The following is a 19,154-nucleotide window of genomic DNA, read 5'->3' as shown; positions in this document are numbered from 1 at the left end:
TTTTTTATTTTTTTTTTTTTTTTTTTTTTTTTTTTTAGAGCAGTTGGTGTATAGTTTTTTCTCAGGCAACTTTTGCCACCTGGTGGTCAAACCACATAAGTTGGTGTTCTGGATCCTGGTGCAAAGTAAATGTTTATAGCAACTCCCTAAATCATCAAGGCTGAAAATGCTGTGATGCACAATGTATCCTAGAGGCTGAGCAATCGTGAGAGCTGAACCCTGTAAGGGTTGGCCTGTAAGGGATTCTACAGGGTGTAGGCTGGTCTGCATCAAGAAACTGTTACATTTGGGTGGGGGAGGGCAGCTGAGCCTTGGTTCCTCACTGCAGCTGTTACATGTAAGGGAATTTTTTGTTGTTGTTGCTAATCTTTTTTTGCTTTTTCCCCTAACTCTGAGTCACATTTCTAAAGCATCGATCGACTTTAGATCTCTTTAAACAAAGCAGAAATTGTTCATGTATTTCCTGCACAACCATCTTAGCATCAGATATATATAAAAGCCTGTTCCTGGACATGAAGGGCTGAGTATTTGTGCTTTTCTCAACCAAACATCCATCTGAGACTGTTTTTGAACTTGACAGGGCCTATTGGATATTTATGAAAAACCTGAGAGTTGATAACTGTGAGGCTATAGGTTTAGATGTGCCCTTTATGCTTGTTGGGTGTTTTTTTAATAAAGTAACTGCTTTGCAGAGGGATCTTGTTATCTCTAAAGTAAAACAGATTAGGAAAGTTGTTTTTCAAAGGAATGAGAATGCATCCATTTCCAGATGTGTCAAAAACTACTGAATCACAGTGTCAAGGGATTATGCGGTTGAAGGGAGAAATCAGGAAGAAAGAAAAAATGACTCTTGCTTTACTATTAAATAGAGAGTTCAGATTAGTCTTAGAATGTTCTTTCCTTTGACAAAATAACTGGTGCACAAATTTTTAGAACATGTTTTTTAAACTGGAGACTTTTTTCTGCTGGATCCTTAGACACAAGAGGGAATATCAGATCTCCCGGAAATCTGGCAGCCCACAGAATAGAATAATTTTTAGTCCACAGATTTCATATCAATTGCTTCAAGGACACATGGGACATCATGGTCTATTTAGAGTTATAGTTGGCCTGAGTTTTCTCTTGAGTGGCTGTATTTATATAAATACTGAATTGTCTTTATAGTTTTCTTCTAAATCAAAATGGAACATTCATGCTGTCACCCTCACCAGCCCAAGGCAAGATAGAACTAGTAGCAAAAATATAAGTAGCTATGCTCCTAAAAGCAAGGAAAACATTGGCCTATCCTGCTTAGACGTAATTAACTACTCCTTCTGGAAACCCAGATATGGTTCTCTTTGCCACAGAATGAAAACTTAAGTCTTATGCTTACCCCCAAATAAGCTTTGGTTGTAGGATTTCTTCCACATTTCTGCTCTCTCTATATGGCTCTGTATTTATTTCCAGTTTCAGTGTATGGTATAGATTTCTCTCATTCAATCAAAATATATATATACTTACTGAGTTCCTAGCATGTGTTGGTTGTTCAGAATACAGTTCGGGAAAATAAGATAAAGTTCTTATCCTCCAGGAATTCACATTTGATATGGAGAGACAGACATAAACAAATATTATTAGGCACTGATAAATACCATGATCAAAAATAAAGCAGGGTAAGAAGCAGAAGGCTCATGAGGAGGTGACATTTGAGCAGCAATATGAATGAAGTAAGGGTTTGAAACAGATGACTATCTGAGGCAAAGCATGCCAGACAGAGAAAAGCAAGTTCAAAAACTTCAAGACACAACAAGCAAACCAGTGAGTCTGGTGTGGAATGAGCAAGGGAGAGTGGAAGGAGATGTGATTGGAGAGTTAAGCTGGAGCCATTTCATATATGACTTCGTAGGGATTAATTTGCTATTATTCTAAGGGTGGTAAAAAGTCTGGCTGGCTGTTATTCAGCAGCATGACAGGTATGTTACAAGATTCATACCCTTACCCTATTACTTTGGTCAAATTTGGAAAATGCTATGTACTCTATCCATTTCTTTGTTCGAGATTCTCAGTCACAGGAGCATATTACAAACTCTGAGACATTCACAGTAAAGATGTCTATCCACGTGAAACATATATCATGGAACTCTTCTACGTAACATTCGTTAACTTTAGTAATTACTGAAGCATGGTGATTCAGAAATCAACAGCGTGATTCTGTTTCCTCTCTGTCCATTTATATGGCTGTTTGCTCGGTACTCAAGAAGGATATCACAATCCCAATTATCATATAAGTCTACTGTTTGGTCACAGGGAGAACTAGTGTGCATGGCTCACATTGGTCCATGGTATGGGGCAGTGGAGTCCAGCTCCCGATTCATTTTATTCATTTAACTAACTTTTTAAAACCCTATAAGTCTGCAGATGCCCATTAAATGGGTTTAAAATTAATAAACAATTAATGAATGGAAAAAAAGCTCTACAGGATGGTGTATAGTATTATTTTTTCTGGTAGGAGTTGCCTTTATCTGGTAGTTATCCTTTCCATACATCCCCTGCCCATGTCCTAGTTTGTCACCCGTAAGATATGACCAAGAACTTTGAAAAGCCTTTGTGATAGCTGCCAGCATGACAAGACACAACAATGTGTAGTGAGCAGTTGACATAGTTTAATCAGTAAATATTTGCAGCTTGTAAGGTAAAGGTACATTGTTAGAAGTGAGCCATACAGTCTGAAGGCAGACTATCTAACATGATTTAGGAATGTCCTGTATAGGAAGCTGGGTTCTTTTCAAAGGACTTAGCATAACTTTTCTAGGTAGACACTGATTTAGAATTATTGACACAGACACCTTTTTGGAGGCATGAAACATGCCTTTTAGGAATTACCTTTTCAGTACAGAAACCTAGATCATATGGCAACAAAAATGCACAGCGTTCACTAAAACGAGAACAAAGCCCAAACACAACTGGATGTTGGTGTCTTTGATTTACAGAGCAGACCATGAACAATGAGATCAAAGATAAAGCGGTCACAAATGCTGATCCTCTTGAAAAGGTAGGAAATTATTATTCTAAACGTGTAGATGCGAGTAAGATGATCTGAGAAAACCATGAACTAAAACAAGGAGAGAGAGAGAAGCTTAGCTGGAGAATGCTGATGCTAGCGGAGAAGGGATTATTCAGACATCCCCTGACCAGCTCCAACTGGAGAGAAAGGAGTTAATTTCACCAGCCGCTCAAGCAAAACTTCCAGGCTCCATGCTCCTCTCTAGACAGTGTGGCTTGGCAACGTCACGAACACCTGCTGACCATACAGCCATGTAGAACTAATGCTGTCTTGAAGTGAGTTCAGAAAACCTGCCTATAATTGCTAACAGGACTCAGAAGAGTATAACCTAACAATAAAAATATTTAGATTATGTTGCCCATGAAAAAAAAGTCAAAGGCGTACTCTTTCTGGCAGCAGTTCTCTTAAAGTGTTGCCATATGGATTTATACATATGCAGATTTCCCCAATTAGATGGAGTGCATGCTGGTTAGTTGATGGAGTCCAAGAGGGCTCCATTTGGACTTAAACAAATTAAGGCTGAAATTGGATTCCTATGATTTTTTTAGAAACCCAAGAAGATGACTGTGGAAGCAGAGTTACAGGACATAAAGAAAATGCAGCAACGCAATCTAATGGACTGGAGTTTCACTGAACATTTTAAGCCAGAAGTTCTGCTTCAGGTATTAATGGTCTGTGAGTCTCTGGAAGACGGTCAGATGGGTCTGGAGAGGCATGGTGTGATTTAGAACAGTTCACTTCTAGGTCACTCTCAGATCTAGTTCAGATCAATACTCCCATTTATTTCACCTATAAAGAGAGCTTAATCCCAGATTGAGCTTTGCATGCCCAAAATAGTTTAAAATATACTTTCTAAAAGGATGTTTTTTATAAAGTCGTTTAAGGAAAAAAAAAAAAAAAATGCATGACTGTTGCACATGTTTGTTTTAAAAAAAACACAGTAATAAAAGTAAGACATTGGGAAGCAACTTTATTTTCCCCATATTGCCTGTCAGTTCTCTTCAGTTTTCACAACATTTCCAAGTATTTTCTGATACAATTAACAGGTCAATGGAAGTTGTGATAGCTAACATTTACTGAACACTTACCATATGCTAGTCAATGATTAATATGTATTATTAGCTTATTTAATCTCTTCAATAATCCTGTGAAGTAGAAACTATTTAAATAGTAGGAAACTGAGGCACCTTGACCAACAGTAACTTTTGTCCAAGGTCACATGGCTGATGAGTGAGAGAAGCAAGATACGAGCCCAAGAAATCCAGCCCCAGAACTTGTGCCCTTAACCACTATGCAAAATAATGAGTAACGCTAAAATGAACTCTTTTTGTTGCTTTTACGTTTTATGCAAAAACCTGTACTCTTTTGTTTTATCTTTTTAATTTCAATTTTACTTTTATCAAAGTTTTACATCCACATTTTTTTAACATCTTTATTGGAGTATAATTGCTTTACAATGGTGTGTTACTTTCTGCTTTATAACAAAGTGAATCAACTATACATATACATATATCCCCATATCTCCTCCCTCTTGCGTCTCCCTCCCACCCTCCCTATCCCACCCATCTAGGTGGTCACAAAGCACCGAGCTGATCTCCCTGTGCTATGCGGCTGCTTCCCACTAGCCATCCATTTTACCTTTGGTAGTGTATATATGTCCATGCCACTCTCTCACGTTGTCCCAGCTTACCCTTCCCCCTCCCCATGTTCTCAAATCCATTCTCTACGTCTGTGTCTTTATTCCTGTCCTGCCCCTAGGTTCTTCAGAACCATTTTTTTTTTTTTTAGATTCCATATATATGTGTTAGCATACGGTATTTGTTTTTCTCTTTCTGACTTACTTCACTCTGTATGACAGACTCTAGGTCCATCCACCTCACTACAAATAACTCAATTTCTTTTCTTTTTATGGCTGAGTAATATTCCATTGTATATATGTGCCACGTCTTCTTTATCCTTTCATCTGTTGGTAGACACTTAGGTTGCTTCCATGTCCTGACTATTGTAAATAGAGCTGCAATGAACATTGTGGTACATGACTCTTCGAATTATGGTTTTCTCAGGGTATATGCCCAGTAGTGGGATTGCTGGATTTTATGGTAGTTCTATTTTTAGTTTTTTAAGGAACCTCCATACTGTTCTCCATAGTCATCCACATATTTTTAAAGCCAAAAAATTGTATAAAGAGTCTTACGAAAAATAGCAGCTCCCTCCCACTCCCATGCCAAAATTCCCAGAGGTAAAAATCTTCAAGGTATTTACCCGTTTCTTTTGTTACTTAATTGTCTCTAAATAACAAGTATATTTAGTCTTAGTTTAGTTTAGTTTAGTTTTAGTTTAGTTTAGTTTAATTGATCATCATCAATTAACTCGTTCTTGAGAAAACAGCTTGCCCACCCCCCATATAGCACACACTCAGACACACACACACACACACACACACACACACACACACGTGCACATACATTCACTCATACACTCCTACACTCGCAGCAGCATTTCTCCTTGCCATTCTCCAACACTGTTAACTATATCATAATTTTTGGTTAGATTTCAAGATTTACCTTATTTCAATTATATAAAAACTATTCACACCTGAACTGTATAGTATTCTATGATTACATTTCCTTTTCATTTGTTTAGTTTGTTATTCATTTATCATTACTACCCCCCAAATTCTCTTCCAAAGAGTAAATCTCCTCTCAGTACATTCAAACCTAACAAGTATTCTATCAATTTTGTTGTCTAAGCAATGCCTTTCCTGTGTGCTCTCAACCTCTGCTTGCCCTCTACTTGTCTTCTGGGTTCACAGGGTCACACATGAATAGGAATTTTGCCCAAGGAGGGACCAGGAACTGAGTCTCACCCATAACTGATTTTGAAGATATTTAGGTAAAATTTGGGCCTTAGAGTTGATGCTGGAAAGGGTTAAAACTTTGAGGGATATTGGGATTGGGTGAATATATTTTACATATCGGGAGGATATGAATTTGAGAGGCCACAGTGTGGATTGTTATGTGTTGAACAGTGTCCCCGAAAAGAATTTTTAGAATCCTTACACCAGGACCTAAAAGTGTTACCTTATTTGGTATTAGGGTGTCTAAAAGATGTAATCAAGTTAGGATGAGGGCATTATGGTGAGCTCTAATCAAATATGACTGACATCCTTGTAAGAAGAAGAAAATACCAAGTAAAGACAAAGACACACAGGGAGAATATTTTGTGACCAGAGAGGCAGAGATTAGAATGATGCAGATGCAAGCCAAAATACACCAAGGATTGATAGCCACTGCCAGAAGCTACAAAGCAGCAAAGAAAATTCTACCAATTTTCAGAGAAAGCCTGCTGCACAGCTGTGGTCCTGCGATCTCCCTTCACTATCATGGCCACATCCTTTGCCTTTATTTCCAGTTAGATACTCTGTCCTCTGAATCTCATGTTGTCCTCTCTCTTGGGTTACTCTTTTTGTAGGGGACCGTCTCTTCAAGTTGCTTCCATAAATTTTTGAGTCATTGGATGTTTGAAAGTATCTTAATTCTATCCTTACGTTTGACTGCCAGTTTGGCTTTATATAAAATGCTAAGTTAAAGAGTAGTTTCCCGGGCTTCCCTGGTGGTGCAGTGGTTGAGAGTCTGCCTGCCAATGCAGGGGACACGGGTTTGTCCCCCCGTCTGGGAAGATACCACATGCCTTGGAGAGGCTAGGCCCGGGAGCCATGGCCGCTGAGCCTGCGCATCTGGAGCCTGTGTTCCGCAAAGGGAGAGGCCACAACAGTGAGACGCCCGCATACCGCAAAAAAAAAAAAAAGTATTTCCCTTTGACATTTTTTTTTGCGATATGCGGGCCTCTCACTGTCGTGGCTTCTCCCGTTGCTGGACGCGCAAGCTCAGCGGCCACGGCTCCCGGGCCCAGCCGCTCCGCGGCATGTGGGATCCTCCCGTACCGGGGCACGAACCCGTATCCCCTGCATCGGCAGGCGGACTCTCAACCACTGCGCCACCAGGGAGGGAGGCCCCCCTTTGACATTTTGAAGGCATTCCTCAATAGTCTTTTAGTTTTCCAGATTGTCCTTGAGAAAAAAGAATGAAATTCTGATTCCTGATCACTTTAGTCTGTTTTTTTTTTTTTTCTTCTCTCTGTAAGGTTTTTAAGATTTTCTCTTTGTTCCAGTGTTCTAGATTTCCTGTTGATGTGCCTTGGTATGTGGTTCTATTCCTCATATTGTACTGGGGAGCCCAGTATAATCCAGAGACTCCTGTCTTTATATTCTGGGAAATGTTATACAATTATCACTCTAAATCATCTCCCCTCTGTTTTCTTTAGTCTTTCTTCCTGAAGCTCCTGTTATTCTGGTGTTGGACTTCCTGGACTGAACTTCCAGTTTCTTTACCTTTTCCCTCCTAGTTTACAACACCTTTTCTTCTTATTCTGGAAATATGGCTCTGCTTTCTTTCAATTTTTCTATTGTCTTCTGTGTCTGTTGTTATAATGTTAATTTCCTAAAGTTCTATTTATAATTAAAAATTACCTTTATAGAGCACACTGTTCACATTCCCTGGTACCATATCAGCTCTTATCTCTATGAGGATATTAAAGTCCTTTGAAGTCATAGTGTCTTCTCCCTGCATTGTCTCTTTTCCTCAATTTTTTTTTAAATTTTTTGTTTTTTGGGGGAAAGAAGGGGAGATCTTCATTTTTCATATTGGAGAATAATATCTAGTGGTATTTGCCTCTTTGTTCATATTAATGAGACACTAAAAATATGATAGGAAGTGCTACCTGAGGTCAGGGTAGAGGGAAGTTGTCAACAACTGGACTTCGTTGTTGGGTAATTCGGCTGGGGGGTTTTCTTGGGAGACCCATCAGTGTTAATGTATTAGTTCTGTACTCTTGGGCCATTTAGAGTCTCCAGGAAAAAAGAAAAATCTAATCTCCTGTCTTCAAGATATAACTTACCAGTCAGGATTTTAGGAGCTGAATGGTAGAGGGAAGGAGTTTGAGGTGTCTTCCCACTCAGCCTCCAGATCTGCGTTGTCCAATGTGGTAACCACTAGTTACATGTAGCTTCTGAGTACTTGAAATGTTGTGAGTTAAAGTGAGATGGGCTATAAGTAGGCTATACACTACATAAGTATAGCTATATAAATGCTGTGCACACCAGATTTTCAAGGATTTAGTTAGAAAAAGAAGGTGATACATTTCATTAGCAATTTTTACATTGATTACATATTGAAATGATAATATATTTTTGACATATTAGGTTAAATAAAATATACTGTTATAATTTTACCTTTTTTAACTTTTAAAATATGGCTACTATAAAATTTTATATTACACACATGGCTCACATTTGTGGTTTACCTTATATTTCTCTTGGACCATGCCAATTTAGACTTTTACAGAATTCTCTTTTTTCTGTGGTATAGGTCTCCTTCCGTGGTGCCTAGGGTCCCTCTTCTTAGAATCCACAGGGTCACCTTCTGTTGGTAATAATCCTCCCTTCTGCTGAGGTGGGAGATGGACAGTCCCCCGGCTGCTCAGGACTATTGAGGCTTCTTAAAAGACTTCCTATTTTCAATGCCACTTTCACTCCACTTTCAGAGGTACCTCACTCTGCCATTCCTTGAGCCTTTCTGTATTTCTGCACACAGATAAAGTTCCGTCTGGTCTCTCTTAAAACTACTCTTAGGATTTGGCTTTCCATGTTCTGCTAAATCTGTTACCACTTATCCTTCTGCTTTCTAGCTTCTAGAACGCTGTTGCTTTTGTCTCCTCTTCTGTGGCCTTCAACTTTGTGATATTAAAGCTCAAAATTTTTACATTTCCTTTACTGAGGGGTTAGGGAGTACATGTGTTTAATCTTCCATTTTTAACTGGAAGTTCACTTCAGACTATTTTGATTTAGCTGTGTCCTTCCCACTCCATGAAGCTTCACTTTTCAAGGTCACACATAATTGTCCTGCCAAACCTAAAGGAACACTTCTCTCTGTTCATCTTCCTTGACCTTTTCATCACTAAGCTGATCAATTCCCTCTGATACACTCTTCACTCTTGGTTTCCAAGACACCATACTGGATTCCTCCTCAGTGCTCCATTTGGAATTTTGTCAAACACTTCTCCACCTAATATCTAAATATTGAAGTGCCTCAAGTCTCAGTCCTGAATTGTCTTCTTTCCTCTGTAAACATTCTCTTAATGATTTCATCTATTATATATGTCTAAACCTAATGACTCATAGAACTTTATCTTCCAAATTATCTCTATCTTGAGCTCCACATTAGTGTACCTACCTCTAAATTCCACTTGAATTTCTGATAGGCCTCTTAAATATTTAGTGTCCCACATGAAGCAGATAATTTTCCCACCTAAGCATGTTTCTCCCCTCATCCCTCTCAGAAAATGTCACCATCAAGCCAAAAGGCTAAGAGTCATTCCTTACTTCAGCTTTTCCTTTGTCCTGCATGTCTGATCCATCAAGTTTTGAGGGTATAACCTCAGAATATATCTTCAAGCTCTTCACCATCTCCACTGCTGCTACTTTAGTTCAAGTACCATCCTCTCCGTCTACTGTAATATCCTCCTAGTCATCAGCCTGCTCCACTCTTGGTCCATGCCAATCCCTTCTGTCCCTATCAGATGTTCCATCAATTTCATCTTCTTAGGCACACATCTCTGAACTCCAGAATTCTCTAGAAAAATCTTAATCAGATTTTGGAGAAAAATCTTACCTATCTTGTTCATTTTGTTTTTCTAGAGCCTACATGGTGCTTGGCACATAGTAGGTCTTCATTTTTAATGAAAAAAAGTAGTTAATGAGAACAACAATATTAATTCAGAGTAATAGGTAAAAGCCAAGTTTTTAAAATTTATTTTATTGGAGTATAGTTGATTTACAGTGCTATGGCCAAGTTTTTAAAAAGGACAGGAAATACATTGTATGAAAGCTTATCAAATCTTAAGAACAACTACAGCTCTGAGAAACTTAGTGCTATTAGCAGACCAAATGCAGTAATTTATAAAAAAAAAAGAGAGAAAACATCATGTACAATTTGAATTTTCACAGGAATGTAAGGTTGAACACTAGAATATCTATTAATAAAATTTAGCACTTTAACAGATTAAAGAATAAGAACACCTAAATTGATGCAGGAAAATCATTTGATATGATTTAATAGTCACTAATGATTAAGAACTCAGAGCAAACTAGTAACAGGAGGAACTTTTCTAACCTAATAAGGAGTATTAGGTTACATAAACCCTACAGCAAAAAAACAAAAACAAAAACATACTTAATAGATGTCTACCCCAGCAGTCAAAGTAAAGTAAATGTGAAAACACAAAGACTGTGGAGCTTTCTAGCATAAGGAAGAATACAGATTCATCAGAAATAAAAATATTTGTTTTTTGGACTTAAAATATGAAAGGAATTTGCCAAAAAAGTAAAGTAATGGATAGCACCCCACATAGCAAAATTTTTTAAATGCAAAAATATTTACCACATGTGTTTTTCTTGTATTGGCTCTCAGGGAACAGATGTAAAAATTTAAATGCCACTTCATAAAGACGCTCATAGAGGGGACTAGATTGGGGAAGTACATATATTATTTTATTTATGCTACCAGTGTAAAATTGAAAGCAAAAGTAAAACAGTCCTTTCCTGACATAATGTGCAATTCCATGCCTTCAGATCATGTGAAAGGTAGGGAACAGAAAGCTGCCGCCACCGAATTGATATGGACAAGGAAAACAAAAACAAAAACCCACAGCTGTCTAATTGCTTTCCCTATGCACGTATTTCTTTATGTTGATTGGCATAAGGAAAAGGCAACAGGACAGCGAGCTGCCTACTCTGCCCCTGTTTGTGGCTGCAATTGCAATGCTGAAGATAGAATATTTTGGAAAGGGCCAGGGATAGAAGTCATGTAGAGACAATATCAGGAGGACCGCTCACAGCATGTCTCTGTACTACAGCGTGGTGTAGTGGAGAGCACTGTGTGGAGTGTGAAATGTGACATGTAGAGTCGAAAGACTGGTATGAGCCCTGGCACCAGAACTTAGGGACTCCATATTCTTGGACAAGTATCTTATCCCCTCTTGGCCACAACTGATGCTGAAAAATGCAGCTTTTAATATTTTGAAATGGAAAAAATAATCATAGCTATTTATCTGGGGCTTTTATGATGACAAAACGAGATGATCTATACGAAGGCATGGAAAACGTTAAATAAAAAAACTCCTAGACTTAATTATTATCTCCCAGCGTTAATGAAGAACACTTGAGCAAATGCCTCTATGCCTGGAGCCTAGGATTTGTTTTTCTTTAAAAGTTGCTAAAATGCTCCTGAAAACATCTGCCATCTATGCTCTCACCTTGACTAACATCATGGAGATAAGTGGAGAAAAAGAAGGGGGCAGAGAAATGCCCTAGACCCTTCTCTTGGGAAAAAAAGACACAACGATGGATTTGTTTTGATTTTCAGGTTCTTCAAGAAGCCAATCAGCAATACAGGTGTATTGACTCTTATTACCACACCCAAGATAACTCTTTACTGTTGGTCTTTCATAATCCAATGAATTTGCAACGTCTGCACTGTGAACATTGGAACATTGCTCTTCACTCTGATGTTGGATTCAGGTAACCAACTTAGATAGTTTGGTTAGTTAGTTGTCTTAGCTTAGTTTGCTAGTTACCTAGTTTTTAGTTCTTATAGCCTAAGCTGGGTGGTTAAACTTGATAAAAACATTTGTGTGATACTATAGATTCAATTTGGCTCACCGAGTTGAATGTGTGTGCCAGGCACTGTGATAGGCATTGAAACTATCTCCCTAAGGAAGGTAGATGTCATTCCCTATCCCATTGAATCTAGTGGGGATATTACTAAATTACATTTGATTCATTTAGACTCCAATAAAACAGCCTCTGGAAGATTTAAAGTAGGAACTACAAAACATGACATTCTGCATGCTGGTTTGTGGTAACTCCACTTGATCTAGGGAAGACTCAAAAGTAGGGCAGCTGAGTGTCACATGCAGTCAGGTTCCCAGCAAACTGAGGCCTCTAGGAATCAGCAATTTTTTTTCTTCCCAGATCCTTATTCCATTGCTAACTTAAAATTTTGCTTTCTCTCCTTATTAATAATGAGGACTTTTCATTATTTTTCAATACTGGTTAATGTATACTCAGTATTTGTTATTTGTATAGAATTGTTTTAGTCCTAAGGGATACAGAAAGATAGAACGAACATGGTCCTATAGAATAATTGGGGAAATAGGTTGTGTGCATACATATATGCATACATGGGAACACACATTTTAAAGTCATGAGGTCATTTTTCAAAATTAAGGCACACAACAGATGTACCAAGCTAATATCTTAAACTGTGCTTTTCTTTGTTTTGTTTCTCATTCCAGTAATTATACTTTTCATTTCTTTGCCGACTAGGACTTCCAATACAATTTTGAGAACATCCTTGTCTTGCTCCAGGTTTTGAATATTCATCTATTAAGTGTGTTTTTGCTTTTGTTTTTCTGCTGTAGGGTTTATGTAAATACTCGTTATTAGGTTAGAAAAGTTCCTCCTGTTACTAGTTTGCTCTGACTTCTTAATCATAAGTAACTATTAAATCATATCAAATGATTTTTCTACATCAATTTAGGTGTTCTTTTTTAATTCATTAAAGTGCTAAATTTTATTAATAGATATCCTAGTGTTCAACCTTATTCCTGTGAAAATCCAATCTGTCCATTATGTTATCTTCTTTTATAAATTACTGCATTAGGTTTGCTAATAGATTATTTACAATATTTGGATCTGTATTCATGGGTAACACTCAGCTATAATTTTCCTTTCTTTAAACGTCCTTGTCTGGCTTTCGTACTGGGATTTTATTAGCCTCGTAAATTAATGGGCGGATGTTCTCCTTTTTCATTTCTATTTTTTGATTTTCTGAATGAGTTTGTGCAAGACTAAGATATATGTTCCTTTGGCATGTGGTAAAACTTCCAAATAAGAACATTTGGACTTGGGATGATGTTTAATTACTGATACAACTTCTGTCATGGTTATTAGACTCTTTGGGTTTTCTATTTATTTACTTATTTATTTTAACATCTTTATTGGAGTATAATTGCTTTACAATGGTGTGTTAATTTCTGCTTTATAACAAAGTGAATCAGCTATACGTATACATATATCCCCATATCTCCTCCCTTTTGCGTCTCCCTTCCACACTCCCTAACCCACCCCTCTAGGTGGTCACAAAGCACTGAGCTGATCACCCTGTGCTATGCAGCTGCTTCCCACTAGCTAGCTATTTCACATTTGGTAGTATATATATGTCAGTGCCACTCTCTCACTTCGTCTCAGCTTATCCTTCCCCCTCCCTGTGTCCTCAAGTCCATTATCTACATCTGAGTTTTTGTTCCTGTCCTGCCTCTAGGTTCTTCAGAACCTCTTTATTTTTTTAGATTCCATATATATGTGTTAGCATATGGTATTTGTTTTTCTCTTTCTGACTGACTTCACTCTGTATGACAGACTCTAGGTCCATCCACCTCACTACAAATAACTCAATTTCGTTTCTTTTTATGGCTAAGTAATATTCCATTGTATATATGTGCCACAATCTTCTTTATGCATTCACCTCTCAATGAACACTTAGCTTGCTTCCATGTCCTGGCTATTGTAAATAGTGCTGCAATGAACATTATGGTACATGTCTCTTTTTGAATTATGGTTTTCTCAGGGTATATGCCCAGTAGTGGGATTGCTGGGTTGTATGGTAGTTCTATTTTTAGTTTTTTAAGGAACCTCCATACCGTTCTCCATAGTGGCTGTATCAATTTACATTCCCACCAACAATGCAAGAGGGTTCCCTTTTCTCCACACCCTCTCCAGCATTTACTGCTTGTAGATTTTTTGATGATGGCCATTCTGACTGGTATAAGGTGATACCTCATTATAGTTTTGATTTTCATTTCTCTGATGATTAGTGATGTTGAGCATCCTTTCATGTACTTGTGGGCAATCTGTATATCTTCTATGGAGAAATGTCTATTTAGGTCTTCTGGCCATTTTTGGATTGGGTTGTTTGTTTTTTTGATATTGAGCTGCATGAGCTGCTTGTAAATTTTCGAGATTAATCCTTTTGTCAGTTGCTTCATTTGCAAATATTTTCTCCCATTCTGAGGGTTGTCTTTTCATCTTGTTTCTGGTTTCCTTTGCTGTGCAAAAGCTTTTAAGTTTCATTAGGTCCCATTTGTTTATTTTTGTTTTTAGTTCCATTTCTCTAGGAAGTGGGTCAAAAAGGATCTTGCTGTGATTTATGTCACAGACTGTTCTGCCTATGTTTTCCTCTAAGAGTTTTATAGTGTCTGGCCTTACATTTAGGTCTTTAATCCATTTTGAGTTTATTTTTGTGTATGGTGTTAGGAAGTGTTCTAATTTCATTCTTTTACATGTAGCTGTCCAGTTTTCCCAGCACCACTTATTGAATAGGCTGTCTTTTCTTCATTGTATATTCTTGCCTCCTTTATCAAACATAAGGTGACTGTATGTGCATGGGTTTCTCTCTGGGCTTTCTAGCCTGTTCCATTGATCTATATTTGTTTTTGTGCCAGTACCATACTGTCTTGATTACTGCAGCCTTGTAGTACAGCCTGAAGTCTGGGAACCTGATTCCTCCAGCTCCATTTTACTTTCTCAAGATTGCTTTGGCTATTCGGGGTCTTTTGTGTCTCCAAGCAAACTGTGATATTTTTTCTTCTAGTTCTGTGAAAAATGCCATTGATAGTTTGATAGGGATTGCATTGACTCTGTAGATTGCTTTGGGTAGTATAGTCATTTTCACAATGTTGATTCTTCCAATCCAAGAACATGGTATATCTCTCCATCTATTAGTATCATCTTTACTTTCTTTCATCAGTGTCTTATAGTTTTCTGCTATAGGTATTTTGTCTCCTTAGGTAGGTTTATCCCTAGGTATTATTTTCTTTTTGTTGCAGTGGTACATGGGAGCATTTCCTTAATTTCTCTTTCAGATTTTTCATCATTAGTGTATACAAATGCAAGAGATTTCTGTGCATTAATTTTGTACCCTGCTACTTTACCATATTCATTGCTTAGCTCTAGTAGTTTTCTGGTAGCATCTTTAGTATGTATAGTGTCATGTCCTGTGCAAACAGTGACAGCTTTACTTCTTTTCCAATTTGGATTCCTTTTATTTCACTTTCTTCTCTGAATGCTGTGGCTAAAACTTCCAAACTATGAATAATAGTGGTGAGAGTGGGCAACCTTGTTCCTAATCTTAGTGGAAATGGTTTCAGTTTTTTACTATTGAGAACGATGTTGGCTGTGGGTTTGTCATATATGGCCTTTATTATGTTGATGTAAGTTCCCTCTATGACTACTTTCTGGAGAGTTTTTATCATAAGTGGGTGTTGAATTTTGTCGAAAGCTTTTCCTGCGTCTATTGAGCTTATCGTATGGTTTTCCTCTTTCAATTTGTTAGTATGGTGTATCACATTGATTGATTTGCATATATTGAAGAATTCTTGCATTCCTGGGGTAAACCCCACTTGATCATCGTGTATGATCCTTTTAATGTGCTGCTGGATTCCGTCTGCTAGTATTTTGTTGAGCATTTTTGCATCTATGTTCAACAGTGATATTGGCCTGTAGTTTTCTTTCTTTGTGACATCTTTGTCTGGTTTTGGTATCAGGGTGATGGTGGTCTTGTAGAATGAGTTTGGGAGTGTTCCTCCCTCTGCTATATTTTGGAGGAATTGGAGAAGGAGAGGTGTTAGCTCTTCTCTAAATATTTGATAGAATTCACCTGTGAGGCCATCTGGTCCTGAGCTTTTGTTTGTTGGAAGATTTTTAATCACAGTTTCAATTTCAGTGCTTGTGATCGGTCTGTTAATATTTTCTATTTCTTCCTGGTTCAGTCTCGGAAGGTTGTGCTTTTCTAAGAATTGGTCCATTTCTTCCAGGTTGTCCATTTTATTGCCATATAGGTGCTTGTAGTAATCTCTCATGATCCTTTGTATTTCTGTAGTGTCAGTTGTAACTTCTCCTTTTTCATTTCTAATTCTGTTGATTTGAGTCCTCTCCCTCTTTTTCTTGATGAGTCTGGCTAATGGTTTATCAATTTTGTTTATCTTCTCAAAGAACCAGCTTTTAGGGGCTTCCCTGGTGGCGCAGTGGTTGAGAGTCCGCCTGCCGATGCAGGGGACACGGGTTCGTGCCCCGGTCCAGGAAGATCCCACATGCCGCGAAACGGCTGGGCCCGTGAGCCGTGGCCGCTGACCCTGCGTGTCCGGAGCCTGTGCTCCGCAACAGGAGAGGCCACAACAGTGAGAGACCTGTGTACGGCAAAAGAAAAAAAAAAAAAAATAGAACCAGCTTTTAGTTTTATTGATCTTTGTTATTGTTTTCTTCATCTCTTTTTCATTTATTTCTGATCTGATAGTTATGATTTCTTTCTTTCTGCTAAGTTTAGGGGTTTTTGTTCTTCTCTCTCTAATTACTTTAGGTGTAAGTTTAGGTTGTTTATTTGAGGTGTTTCTTGTTTCTTGAGGTAGGATTGTATTGCTATAAACTTCCCTCTTAGAACTGCTTTTGCTGCACCCCATAGGTTTTGGGTCATCATGTTTTCATTGTCCTTTGTTTCTAGGTATTTTTTGATTTCATCTTTATTTCTTCAGTGATCTCCTGTTTATTTTGTTTAGCCTCCATGTGCTTGTATTTTTTACATTTTTTTTCCTGTAATTGATATCTAGTCTCATAGCGTTGTGGTCGGAAAAGATACGTGATACGATTTCAGTTTTCATAAATTTGCCAAGGCTTGATTTGTGACCCAAGATATGATCTATCCTGGGGAATGCTCCATGAGCTCTTGTGAAGAAAGTGTGTTCTGTTGTTATTGGATGTAATGTCCTATAAATATCAATTAAGTCCATCTTGTTTAAGGTGTCATTTAAAGCTTGTGTTTCCTTATTTATTTTCATTTTGGTTGATCTGTCCATTGGTGAAAGTTGGGTGTTAAAGTCCCCTACTATGATTGTGTTACTGTCAAATTCCTCTTTTATGGCTGTTAGCATTTGTCTTATGTATTGAGGTGCTGCTGTGTTGGGAGCATAAATATTTACAGTTGTTATATCTTCTTCTTGGATTGATCCCTTGATCATTATGTCGTGTCCTTCTTTGTCTCTTGTAATAGTCTTTATGTTAAAGTCTATTTTGTCTGATATGAGAATTGCTACTCCAGCTTTCTTTTGATTTCAATTTGCATGGAATATCTTTTTCCATCCCCTCCCTTTCAGTCTATATGTTTCCTTCGGTCTGAAGTGGGTCTCTTGTACACAGCATATATACAGGTCTTGTTTCTGTATCCATTCAGCCAGTCTGTGTCTTTTGGTTGGTGCATTTAATCCATTTACAGTTAAGGTAATTATCAATATGTATGTTCCTATTACCATTTTCATACTTGTTTTGTTTTGTTTATGTAGGACTTTTCCTTCTCTTGTGTTTCCAGCCTAGAGAAGTTCCTTTAGCATTTGTTGTAAAGCTGGTTTGGTGGTGCTGAATTCTCTTAGGTTTTGCTTGTCTGAAAAGGTCTTAATTTCTCCATGCAATCTGAGTGAGATCCTTGGTGGGTAGAGTCATCTTGGTTGTAGGTTTTTCCCTTTCATCACTTTAAATATGTCCTGCCACTCCCTTCTGACTTGCAGAGTTTCTGCTGTAAGATCAGCTCTTAAGCTTATGGGGATTCCTTTGTATGTTATTTGTTGTTTTTCCCTTGCTGCTTTTAATATTTTTTCTTTGTATTTAATTTTTGATCATTTGATTAATATGTGTCTTGGCATGTTTCTCCTTGTATTTATCATGTATGGGACTCTCTGCACTTCCTGGACTTGATTGACTATTTCCTTTCCCATATTAGGGAAGTTTTTAACTATGGTCTCTTCAAATATTTTCTCAGTCCCTTTCTTTTTCCTCTTCTGGGACCCTTATAATTTGAATGTTGGTGCATTTAATGTTGTCCAGAGGTCTCTAAGAATGTCCTCCATTCTTTTCATTCTTTTTCTTTATTCTGCTCTGCAGTAGTTATTTCCACTCTTTTATCTTCCAGGTCACTTATCTGTTCTTCTGCCTCAGTTAATCTGCTATAGATTCCTTCTAGAGAAATTTTGATTTCATTTATTGTGGTGTTCATCATTGTTTGTTTGCTCTTTAGTTCTTCTAGGTCCTTGTTAAATGGTTCTTGTATTTTCTCCATTCTATCTCTAAGATTTTGTATCATCTTTACTCTCATTACTCTGTATTCTTTTTTAGGTAGACTGCCTATCTCCTGTTCATTTGTTTGACCTGGTGAATTTTTACCTTGCTCATTCAGCTGCTGTGTATTTCTCTGTCTTCTCATTTTTCTTCATTTACTGTGTTTGGGATCTCCTTTTTGCAGGCTGCAGGTTTGTAGTTCCTGTTGCTTTTGGTGTCTGACCCCAGTGGCTAAGGTTGGTTCAGTGGGTTGTGTAGGCTTCGTTGTGGAGGGGACTAGTGCCTGTTTTCTGGTGGATGAAGTTGAATCTTGTCTTTTTGGTGGGCAGGACCACATCTGGTGGTGTGTTTTGGGGTGTCTGTGAACTCAGTATGATTTTAGGAGGCGTCTCTGCTAATGGGTGGGGCTGTGTTCCCATCTTGCTAGTTGTTTGGCATGGGATGTCCAACACTGGAGTTTGCTGGTCGTTGATTGGAGCTGGGTCTTAGCATTGAGACAGAGATCTCTGGGAGAGCTCTCGCTGATTGGTATTATGTGGGGCCAGGAGGCCTCTGGTGGACCAATGTCCTGAACTTGGCTCTCACACCTCAGAGGGTCAGGCCTGACACCTGCCCGGAGCACCAAGACCCTGTGAGCCACATGGCTGGAGTGCCTTCAGAGTTGGAGATGCTGGCCTGCAGTGTCTCTCCTTCTGTGCTGCACATTAGCATCACATGCTTCTTCCTTGTTTTGCCCCAAAGGTAGTGTTCCACAGAGAAAAACAAGAGCCTTGAAAACAGTCACAGCTCTGAGATGGCTTTTTTTTCCTTTGTGCTTAGTCAGGTTTCCCTTGC

At 38.2% G+C, this 19,154-nt stretch overlaps 1 protein-coding gene across 1 annotated transcript in view; it reads left to right on the top strand.

Moving 5' to 3' along the window:
- Nucleotides 1-19,154, top strand: part of SPAG17 (sperm associated antigen 17) — a 227,316-nt gene that overhangs the window by 94,620 nt on the left and 113,542 nt on the right. The window contains exons 16-18 of the mRNA XM_007461630.1: nt 2,970-3,031; nt 3,592-3,705; nt 11,524-11,678. Coding sequence (XP_007461692.1) covers nt 2,970-3,031; nt 3,592-3,705; nt 11,524-11,678 — 331 coding nt within the window. The remainder of the gene's footprint in view (nt 1-2,969; nt 3,032-3,591; nt 3,706-11,523; nt 11,679-19,154) is intronic.

Source organism: Lipotes vexillifer, unplaced genomic scaffold, assembly GCF_000442215.2.
Source record: "Lipotes vexillifer unplaced genomic scaffold, Lipotes_vexillifer_v1.1 scaffold858, whole genome shotgun sequence".
In the NCBI taxonomy this organism is placed as follows: domain Eukaryota; kingdom Metazoa; phylum Chordata; class Mammalia; order Artiodactyla; family Lipotidae; genus Lipotes; species Lipotes vexillifer.
Note: the sequence above shows the minus strand (reverse complement) of the source record. Positions and strands in the feature narration are given on the sequence as shown.